Here is a 12,210-nt window from a genome sequence, read left to right on the forward strand (position 1 = left end):
GGCACTGTACTTCTCATTTACATGACTGAAGTTCAGCTACCTGGTTGCTCTGAATTCTTTTGTGAATGTTATCTTCTTCACACTCCAACAGCATTTCCAAGCCCTAAAAACACTTGTCTCTAATCACTCCAATTTAACACTCTTACACCAGCCTGTTGTATGCTCGAGCTCCTAGCACTCACAACCACCTTAAGCTTAACGATTCTGCTCAGAATGGCCAAATATATTTTTACTCTGATATGAGTGTTCTACTACATTTGTTACCATTCAGAACCACCTGGTCAGCAATAATTTAAAAGAAATGCAACTTGACTCACCACAAATATGATACAGCAGTTCCAAATTTTGTATGCACTCACCTAATTGAGGTTGCAGGGATCAAAACTCAGCTCCTGGCCCCACCTCTTCACTGACCGCTACTGGGTCCTCCCTCTCCCTGTTCCATGAGCTTTATCATACCTCGTCTTAAAACTATGTATGGTTCCTGCCTCCACTACATTACTTGCCAGACTACTCCACTTCCTAATAATTCTGTGACTGAAGAAATACTTCCTAACATCCATTTGGCTCATCTGAGGCTTCAACTTCCAATTGTGACCCCTTGTTTCTGTGTCCCATCTCTGGAACATCCTGTCTCTGTCCACCTCATCTATTCCATGCAGTATTCTGTACGTCGTTATCATGTCACCCCTGACCCTCCTGTCCTCCAGTGTCATCAGACTGAATTCCCTTAACCTTTCTACGTAGGGCATTCCCCTTAGCTCTGGAATCAGCCCTGTTGCAAACCTTTGCACTTCCTCTAATTTCTTGACATGCCTGACCAGGTGTGGGTTCCAAACTGGTGCTGTGTACTCCAGTATGGGCCTGACATACACGGTATATAGTCTTGAATGATTCCTTGAATGATGCATCATTCCTTGAATGGGCGCATCATTCCTTGAATGATGCGCCCATATGCCGCAGCAGTTACTTGGTTAATGTGGGCTTTTGGCGACGTGCTTGGAGTTATACTCGCCCTCAGATCTTTCTACTTGAGTGAGGTTTGCAGTCTTTGGCCGCCTAGCCTATACTCTGTCTGCAGCCTTCTTTGCCCTTCCTCAATCTTCATGACTGCATTTGGCAGGGTAAAATTCTAGAAGCCAGTTGCTGGACCACACGTCCAGCCTGTCCAGGTCTCCTTGTAGACCTGTCTGGTCTGCATCTGATTTAATTCTCCTCATTTACTTCACATCATCTGCAAATAAGGACACCTCTGAGTCTATCCCTTCAGTCATGTCATTCGCATCTACCAAGAATAGCACTGATCTCAGGACTGACCCCTGTGGGACCCTGCTCGTTACAGGCACCCACTGTGATACCTCATCACGTACAGTGACTCGTTGCTGCCTCCCAGTCAGGTATTCTCTGATCCATTGCAGTGCCCTTCCTGTTATACGTGCCTGATCCTCTAGCTTCTGCACTAATCTCTTGTGAGGAACTGTGTCGAAGACCTTTCTGTAGTCCAAGAAAGTGCAATCGACCCACCCCTGCTTCTCATGTCTTACTTCAGTTATTTTTTTTTTTTTTTAACAAACCGGCCGTATCCCACCAAGGCAGGGTGGCTCAAAAAGAAAAAGAAAAGTTTTCCTTTTTAAATTTAGTAATTTGTACAGGAGAAGGGGTTACTAGCCCCTTGCTCCTGGCATTTTAGTCGCCTCTTACAACACGCATGGCTTACAGAGGAAGAATTCTGTTCCAGTTCCCCATGGAGATAAGAGGAAATAAACAAAAACAAGAACTAGAAAGAAAATAGAAGAAAGCCCAGAAGGGTGTGTATATATATGCTTGTACATGTATGTATAGTGTGACCTAAGTGTAAAAAGTAGTAGCAAGATGTGCCTGTAATTTTGCATATTTATGAGACAGACAAGACACCAGCAATCCTACCATCATGTAAAACAATTACAGGCTTTCACTTTACACTCACTTGGCACGACGGTAGTACCTCCCTGGGTGGCTGCTGTCTACCAACTTACTACCTATAATAAACATATCGATTTTTTTTTCAACAAACCGGCCGTATCGCACAGAGACTGTGTGGCCCAAAAAGAAAAACAAAAGTTTCTCTTTTTAAATTTAGCAATTTATACAGGAGAAGGGGTTACTAGCCCCTTGCTCCCGGCATTTTAGTCGCTTCTTACAACATGCATAGCTTACGGAGGAAGAATTCTGTTCCACTTCCCCATGGAGATAAGAGGAAATAAACAAGAACAAGAACTAGAAAGAAAATAGAAGAAAACCCAGAGGGGTGTGCATATATATGCTTGTACATGTATGTGCAGTGTGACGTAAGTGTAATTACAAGTAGCAAGATGTACCTGAAATCTTGCATGTTTATGAGACAGAAAAAAGACACCAGCAATCATACCATCATGTAAAACAATTACAGGTTTCCGTTTTACACTCATTTGGCAGGACAGTACCTCCCTGGGCGGTTGCTGTCTACCAACCTACTACCTAGATATATATATATCTTCTTCTTTCTTTCAACACACCAGCCGTATCCCACTGAGGTGGGGTGGCCCAAAAGGAAAAACAAAAGTTGGAGGTGAGTGACAGGGATGTGGAAGAGTTGGCGGAGGACCACAGGGAAGAGCTAACCACTGACGAACTGCAAGAGCTTCAACTGGAACAGCATCAGACCACAGCTGAGGAACTTGCTTCAGAGGAGGAGGAAAAGAGAGTGAAGGAGGTGCCTTCTTCGGTGATTAAGGACATGTATTCAAAGTGGAATGAGTTGCAAAGTTTTGTTGAAAAGTATCACCCTGACCAAGCTGAAACAAGCCATATCTGTAACATGTTCAGCGACAAAACCTTGTCCCACTTCAGGCAAATCATAAAGAAATGCCAGAAACAGACCTCTCTGGACAGATATTTTGTGTGACAGGGGTCCGGTGACTCAACTTGTTCCCAGTGGCATTAAAAGAAGAAGGGAAGTAACCCCAGAAAAGGACTTGCTACCTAAAGTCCTAATGGAAAGAGATTCTCCTTCCAAACAATAGTGTACACCTTCCTCCTATCCCATCCTCGCATCTTCTATCTACCCAGAAATCTTCAGTAAAGGAAAGTGTAATGTTATTATTATTTTTTATATGCATGTACTGGATTTCTGATTGTTTTCAGATTGTAAATCTTTATTTAATTTGAAAAAAAAAATTTTTATTTTAATATTTTTGGGAATCTGGAAAGGATTAATGTTATTTCCATTATTTCTTATGGGGAAAATGGTTTTGAGTTTCGTGAATTTCGACTTTCGGCAGGCTCTCTGGAATGGATTAATCAAGAAAATCGGGAGTCAACTGTATATATCTAGGTGGTAGGTTGGCAGACAGCAACCACCCAGGGAGGTACTACCGTCCTGCCAAGTGAGTGCAAAACGAAAGCCCGTAATTGTTTTATATGATGATAGGATTGCTGGTGTCCTTTTTTCTGTCTCATGAACATGCAAGATTTCAGGTACGTCTTGCTACTTCTACTTACACTTAGGTCACACTACACATACATGTGCAAGCATATATATACACACCCCTCTGGGTTTTCTTCTATTTTCTTTCTAGTTCTTGTTCTTGTTTATTTCCTCTTATCTCTATGAGGAAGTGGAACAGATTTCTTCCTCCGTAAGCTATGAGTGTTGTAAGAAGCGACTAAAATGCTGGGAGCAAGGGGCTAGTAACCTCTTCTCCTGTATATATTACTAAATGTAAAAGGAGAAACTTTCGTTTTTCCTTTTTTGCCACCTCGCCTCGGTGGGATGCGGCCGGTGTGTTGAAAGAAAGAAAAGATATACATACAAACATACATATACATATATATACATCTATTATACATTTTTTTTTTTCAACAAGTCGGCCGTCTCCCACCGAGGCAGGGTGACCCAAAAAAGAAAGAAAATCCCCAAAAAGAAAATACTTTCATCATTCAACACTTTCAAAACACTCACACATTATCACTGCTTTTGCAGAGGTGCTCAGAATACAACAGTTTAGAAGCATATACATATAAAGATACACAACATATCCCTCCAAACTGCCAATATCCGAAACCCCTCCTTTAAAGTGCAGGCATTGTACTTCCCATTTCCAGGACTCAAGTCCGACTATATGAAAATAACTGGTTTCCCTGAATCCCTTCACTAAATATTACCCTGCTCACACTCCAACAGATCATCAGATCCCAAGTACCATTCGTCTCCATTCACTCCTATCTAACACGCTCACGCACGCTTGCTGGAAGTCCAAGCCCCTTGTCCACAAAACCTTTTACATATATATTATACATTTTTTATTTTTTTTTTTTCAACAAGTCGGCCGCCTCCCACCGAGGCAGGGTGACCCATAATTTAATCCCACCCCTCTCACGAACACCCTAGCATTTACTTCTTTTACAACCCCATCTATAAATATATTAAACAACCATGGTGACATTACACATCCCTGTCTAAGACCTACTTTTACCGGGAAGTATTCTCCCTCTCTTCTACACACCCTAACCTGAGCCTCACTATCCTCATAAAAGCTCTTTACAGCATTTAGTAGCTTACCACCTATTCCATATACTTGCAACATCTGCCACATTGCTCCTCTATCCACTCTATCATATGCCTTTTCTAAATCCATAAATGCAATAAAAACTTCCCTACCTTTATCTAAATACTGTTCACATATATGCTTCAATGTAAACACTTGATCTACACATCCCCTACCCACTCTGAAGCCTCCCTGCTCATCCGCAATCCTACATTCTGTCTTACCTCTAATTCTTTCAATTATAACCCTACCGTATACTTTTCCTGGTATACTCAGTAAACTTATTCCTCTATAATTTTTACATTCTCTTTTGTCCCCCTTCCCTTTATATAAAGGGACTATACATGCTCTCCGCCAATCCCTAGGTACCTTCCCCTCTTTCATACATTTATTAAATAAAAGTACCAACCACTCCAACACTATATCCCCCCCTGCTTTTAACATTTCTGTCATGATCCCATCAGTTCCAGCTGCTTTACCCCCTTTCATTCTACGTAATGCCTCACGTACCTCCACCACACTTACATTCTGCTCTTCTTCACTCCTAAAAGATGGTATACCTCCCTGGCCAGTGCATGAAATTACCACCTCCCTTTCTTCCTTAACATTTAAAAGTTCCTGAAAATATTCTCGCCATCTACCTAATACCTCCCTCTCCCCATCTACTAACTCCCCTACTCTGTTTTTAACAGACAAATCCATACTTTCCCTAGGCTTTCTTAACTTGTTTAACTCACTCCAAAATTTTTTCTTATTTTCATTAAAATTTCTTGACAGTGCCTCTCCCACTCTTTCATCTGCTCTCCTTTTGCACTCTCTCACCACTCTCTTCACCTTTCTTTTACTCTCCATATACTCTGCTCTTCTTATAACACTTCTGCTTTGTAAAAACCTCTCGTAAGCTACCTTTTTCTCTTTTATCACACCCTTTACTTCATATATATATATATATATATATTTTTTTTTTTTTCAACAAGTTGGTCGTCTCCCACCGAGGCAGGGTGACCCAAAAAAGAAAGAAAATCCCCCAAAAAAGAAAATACTTTCATCATCATTCAACACTTTCACCACACTCACACACTATCACTGCTTTTGCAGAGGTGCTCAGAATACAACAGTTTAGAAGCATATATGCATAAAGATACATAACATATCCCTCCAAACTGCCAATATCCCAAACCCCTCCTTTAAAGTGCAGGCATTGTACTTCCCATTTCCAGGACTCAAGTCCGACTATATGAAAATAACCGGTTTCCCTGAATCCCTTCACTAAATATTACCCTGCTCACCCTCCAACAGATCGTCAGGTCCCAAGTACCATTCGTCTCCATTCACTCCTATCTAACATGCTCACGCATGCTTGCTGAAAGTCCAAGCCCCTTGCCTACAAAACCTCATTTACCCCCTCTCTCCAACCCTTTCGAGGACGACCCCTACCCCTCCTTCCTTCCCCTATAGATTTATTTATATGTTTTCCATGTCATTCTACTTTGATCCATTCTCTCTAAATGACCAAACCACCTCAACAACCCCTCTTCTGCCCTCTGACTAATGCTTTTATTAACTCCACACCTTCTCCTAATTTCCACACTCCGAATTTTCTGCATAATATTTACACCACACATTGCCCTTAGACAGGACATCTCCACTGCCTCCAACCGTCTCCTCGCTGCTGCATTTACCACCCAAGCTTCACATCCATGTAAGAGTGTTGGTACTACTATACTTTCATACATTCCCTTCTTTGCCTCCATAGATAACGTTTTTTGACTCCACATATACCTCAACGCACCACTCACCTTTTTTCCCTCATCAATTCTATGATTAACCTCATCCTTCATAAATCCATCCGCCGACACGTCAACTCCCAAGTATCTGAAAACATTAACTTCTTCCATACTCCTCCCCAATTTGATATCCAATTTTTCTTTATCTAAATCATTTGATACCCTCATCACCTTACTCTTTTCTATGTTCACTTTCAACTTTCTACCTTTACACACATTCTCAAACTCATCCACTAACCTTTGCAATTTTTCTTTAGAATCTCCCATAAGCACAGTATCATCAGCAAAAAGTAACTGTGTCAATTCCCATTTTGAATTTGATTCCCCATAATTTAATCCCACCTCTCTCCCAAACAACCTAGCATTTACTTCTTTTACAACCCCATCTATAAATATATTAACCCTTTGAGGGTTTTGGTCGTACTAGTACGTCTTACGCGTAGGGGTTTTTGACGTACTAGTACGCATAAATTCTAGCGGCCTCAAATCTCGCAGGAAAAGGCTGATAAGCCTAGATGTGAGAGAATGGGTCTGTGTGGTGGGTGTGCGCAGTAGGAAAAAAATCTGGGACCCAGTGGTGCATTGTGGGAATGCCATCATAGTACACAATTTCCACCGTGCCCTGCGGTAAGAAGTTCCTCACTCCTCGGCGAATTGGGACACTTTTGTTCCCCAGTGACAGTTCTAATACAGATGGAAGTGACAGTGAAGATGAGTTTCAAGGTTCTGGTGAGGTTTTGACCGAAACTAATGACCATAATATGGGTAATAGTGAGGAAAACCCAGACAACCCACAGCCTTCCACCTCTGGTGCTGGGCCGTCGTTCAGTTGTACCAGAATCAAAGAGGAAACTCCTATTTTCCAAAATCCCAGACTCAGATGTGAGCATTGGTGATGATAGTGATAGTGATTATGAACTACAAGCTCTTCAAACTTGTTCCAAGAATGGAGGAGGAGGAGGAGGCAGAGGAGGAGGAGGCAAGAGGAGGAGGAGGCAAGAGGAGGAGGAGGCAGAGGAGTAGGAGGAGGAGGAGGAGGAGGAGGAGGAAGAAGAAGAAGAGGGGGAGCAGGAGGAGGAGGAGGAGAAGGAGGAGGAGGAGGAGGAGGAGGAGGAAGAAGAAGAAGAGGAGGAGGAGGAGGAAGAAGAGGAGGAGGAGGAGGAGGAGGAGGAAGAAGAAGAATACGTAATGATAACAATAATACATAATAATAATACATAATAATAATAATACATAATAATAATAATACATAATAATAATAATACATAATAATAATAATAGGTAATAATAATAATATGTAATAATAAATGTTCACCCATGACAGTAACAAGATAAGGGGAGATAACATCTGATAAGTGCTGACGTTTGATGAGGGTAAATGAGGGTAGAGCTGATGCCAAAAGATGAGATGAACATCGCCCTCCCTTTGTTTTTGCTGGTATACTAACATTTCTGTCTGTCTATTTGCCTGTCTGTCAAGCTCCCTGTCTATCCATCTAGCTCTCTGTCTCAGAGAGCCACAAGACTGCGTCATCACTTTTACTCACATCTTCAAGCAGAGTATAGCACTTTGTCTGGGTTTCTTGGGTTATCCTAGGTAATTTATACTATGTATACTTGTATTTATGTGTACCTGTGAGACAGAGATAGACAGATAGAATGAGGGAGAAAGATAATTAGATAGAATGGAGGAGGGGAAGCAGCATCCGACCCCATTGTTTTGACAGGCCGGAGGGGGAAAGAGTAATGAGCCAATATGTCACTTTGACAGCTGCCGACTCCTTGTAATTTACACTATGGACGAGGAGGAGAAGGAGGAAGAGTAGGGGGAAGAGGAAGAAGAGGAGGAGGAGGAAGAGGAGGAGAAGGAAGAGGAAGAGTAGGAGGACGAGGAATAAGAGGAAGAGGAGGAGGAAGAGGAATAGTAGGAAGATTAGGGGGAAGAGGAGGAAGAGGAAGAAGAGGAGGAGGAGGAAGAGTAGGAGGAAGAGGAAGAAGAGGAGGAGGAGGAAGAGGAGGAGGAGGAAGAGGAAGAAGAGGAGGAGGAGGGTGGAACACTAGTACACTGGTACTGGTACACTAACATTTCTGTCTGTCTATTTGTCTGTCTGTCAAGCTCCCTGTCTATCTGTCTATCCGTCTAGCTCTCTGTCTCAGAGAGCCACAAGACTGTGTCATCACTTTTACTCACATCTTCAAGCAGAGTATAGCACTTTGTCAGGATTTCTTGGGTTATCCTAGGTAATTTATACTATGTATACTTGTATTTATGTGTACCTGTGAGATAGAGATAGACAGACAGATAGAAAGAGAGAGACAGATTGAAAGAGATAGAATGAGGGAGAAAGATAAAACACCATTGTGTATGACACCATGTTTCAGAGTTCCACAAGCTGCAGAACTAATAGGAATATGTTCAGTGACTGTATATTGGTATATATATTATAGAACAATAATAATAAACAATGTTTTGTATTGTTTGTTTTTGTAAACAAGTTTTGTAAACAATATATTGATAATTATGTTTGTGTGCTTATTGTGTTGTATACAACGAGTGTATATATGTACATTGCACCTTACTTTGGTTTCACAGGCCACATAAGTTATGTGAAAAAATAAAATAGTGAAAAAAACAACAAACCTTCAAATACAAGTAAACTAAAGTTTACCGGGTGAGCGGCAGTCGCCGCTGTTGCCATACGCGGCTCATTTTCTGCAAACTTCATGCATCCATATCTCCGTAAGTATTGATGGTAAATTTTTTTTGTTTATCCTATAATGTTTAGAAAAAAAAAACTCTATTTTTTAATAAGAAAAAATAATTTTTTTTTTTTTTGAAATTTGGCCGACCCTGAGAACGAGTTTCGGAGAGGGCCTGTCGACCCTCAAAGGGTTAAACAACCATGGTGACATTACACATCCCTGTCTAAGACCTACTTTTACCAGGAAGTAGTCTCCCTCTCTTCTACACACCCTAACCTGAGCCTCACTATCCTTATAAAAACTCTTTACAGCATTTAATAACTTACCACCTATTCCATATACTTGCAACATCTGCCACATTGCTCCTCTATCCACTCTATCATATGCCTTTTCTAAATCCATAAATGCAATAAATACTTCCCTACCTTTATCTAAATACTGTTCCCATATATGCTTCAATGTAAACACTTGATCTACACATTCCCTACCCACTCTGAAACCTCCTTGCTCATCCGCAATCCTACATTCTGTCTTACCTCTAATTCTTTCAATTATAACCCTACCGTACACTTTTCCTGATATACTCAGTAAACTTATTCCTCTATAATTTTTACAGTCTCTTTTGTCCCCTTTCCCTTTATATAAAGGGACTATACATGCTCTCTGCCAATCCCTAGGTATATATATATACACATAAAAAAAAACAATACCTCATCATCATCATCTGAATCTTGAGAACCAGAAACTGATACTAATGGAATATCTGTGGGTCTCTCTGGTCGAGCTTTTCTATGGCGGCGTTGAGACCGTCGTAATTCTTCAACATCCATTGCATTCACAGTAAAGTCACTGAAAAACCAAAGCAACATGCAGTAAAAATATATATAGTCTTACTATGGTGAAAGGATTTTACATTAGAAATAAGTTAATATTTTAGAGAAACAAGAAAACATTTCAGATAGAATTTACACAAATTGAGATTAAACTTTTGATGAAGGAAAATATTTAGCCTATACTACATGATGGAGAATATATTTGATAAATAAATATTTCTATTCATATTCTTAACCTTTTAACTGTTTCAGCCGTATATATACATCTTAAGAGCCAATGTTTTCGAGGCATTAATACGCCAAAATTCTAGTGGCTTCAAATTTAATGGGAGAAAGCTGGTAGGCCCACATGTGAGAGAATGGGTCTCCATGGTCAATGTGCGCGGTATAAAAAAAATCGGGGAGCCAGTGTTGCATTGTGGGAATGCCGTTTCAGTAGTCCTGTTCAGCATGCCTAGGGGTAAGAAATATCTGACTCCCCGGCAAATCTGAGACTCTTCTCTTCCTAAGTGATAGCTCTAACACAGATGGAAGTATCTCTGAAGATGAATTTCATGCTTCTGAGGAGTTTGTGACTGAGAGCAATGCCTAGGATACCAGAGGGAAGGAAGGAAGGCAGAAAGGAAAAAAAGGAAGGAAGGAAGAGATGAGAGGAAGGCAGGAAGAAAGGAAGGCAGGAAGTAAGGAATTAAGAAAGGAAGATATGAGAGGAATGAAAGAAGAAAAGAAGGAAGGAAGGAAGGTAGGAAGAAAGGAAGGCAGGAAAGAAGAAGGGAAGGACAGTGGGGAAGAAGGCATGGGACCCCATAGGTGGTGTTGACAGGCAGTAAGGGTAGTGAGTGATGTAAAAATTTGTCATTTTGACAGCAGCCACACCCTGACTCAGCACAGTTACAAGTCAGTCCGTCCGTCCGTCCGTCCGTCCGTCCGTCCACACACACACACACACACACACACACACACACACACACACACACACACACACACTAACTTTTCACAAGCTAATAGCAGTGTAGGAAAGTGTCCAGAGACTATAAATGTGTACATATATTACAGAAACCAGAACGAGGGAAGGAAGGAAGGACGAGATGAAAGAAAGGAAGAAAGGAAATAAGAAGGAAGGAAGGAAAGAAGAAGAAAGGAAAGTAGGTAGGAAAGAAGGAAGGAATGTAGGATGGAAGGAAGGTAGGTAGGAAAGGTAGGAAGGAAGGAATGATGACACATGACCATTTACCTAGGATGACTACCTAACACAACTGCCTGCTACTATTTTGAAGAAAACTGCTCAGACGAGATGTTTTTTCCCGTGCACATACAAAAAAATGCCCACAAAAAATGAAGACACACTCCTTTTATGTGTGAAGAGTGTAAAACACCATTGTGCATGAAACCATGTTTCAACGAGTTCCACAAGCTGCAGAACTTCTAGGAACATGTCCGGTGACTGTACATTTGTATATATATATATTATAGAACAATAGCAATAAAAAATTTTTTGTACTGTTGGTTTGTGTAAAATAGTTTTGTAAACAATATAATGATGATGTTTGTGCGGTTATTGTGTTGCATACGATTGTATATATGTACATTGCACCATACTTTGGTCTCACAGGCCACACTAGTTACTTTGAAAAAAAAAATTGGAAAATACAAGAATCCTTTGAGTGGGAAAAAATATAAGTGTACCAGATGAGCAGCATTCACTGCCGTTGCCATATGTGGCTCATTTTCTGCCAAATTTACAACTCTATATCTCGGTAAGTACTGATCACAAAAAAAATTCTTTAGGTTTAAAACACTCAACAAATTAATCCTAACATTTTGGTAAGAAAAAATAATTTTCTTTTCTGAATATTTAGTGACACAGGGAGACAGTTTCAGAATTGGGGTTGCAACAGTCAAAGCGTTAATACAGCCTCTCCTCACTTAGTGATGTACTCGTTTACCGACGACTCAGAATTATGATGGGCTCTCTGACCAATATGCAAACCTAAATAATGTATATTAAGAGCTGGTTTCCTCTTATTTTGTTTATTACAATATATAGTACACTACTGCATAAACATTTAAAAATATACTAAAAATGTTTTAAACTGTTCAAAGGTGACACTAACCCTTTCAGGCTCGGCAGGCCCTCTCCCAAACCTGTTCTCAGGGTCGGTAAATATTCAAAAAAAAAAATTATTTTTTATGAAAATAGCTTTTTTTTATAAATTTTTTAGGCTAAAAAAAAAAAATTTGCCATCAATACTTACTGAGATATGGAGGCGTGAAGTTGACAGAAATTGAACCGCATACGGCAACATCGCCGACTGCCAGCAA

The 12,210-nt window shown here is 40.5% G+C and overlaps 1 protein-coding gene across 12 annotated transcripts in view; it reads right to left on the reverse strand.

Annotated features, from left to right (window-relative positions):
* Wdr62 (WD repeat domain 62) overlaps positions 1-12,210 on the reverse strand; it is a 697,795-nt gene that overhangs the window by 72,522 nt on the left and 613,063 nt on the right. For all 12 annotated transcript variants that reach the window (XM_070087131.1, XM_070087133.1, XM_070087132.1 and 9 more), the window contains one exon: positions 9,766-9,904. In XM_070087131.1, coding sequence (XP_069943232.1) covers positions 9,766-9,904 — 139 coding nt within the window. The remainder of the gene's footprint in view (positions 1-9,765; positions 9,905-12,210) is intronic.

This window comes from Cherax quadricarinatus, chromosome 21, assembly GCF_038502225.1.
Source record: "Cherax quadricarinatus isolate ZL_2023a chromosome 21, ASM3850222v1, whole genome shotgun sequence".
Classification (NCBI taxonomy): domain Eukaryota; kingdom Metazoa; phylum Arthropoda; class Malacostraca; order Decapoda; family Parastacidae; genus Cherax; species Cherax quadricarinatus.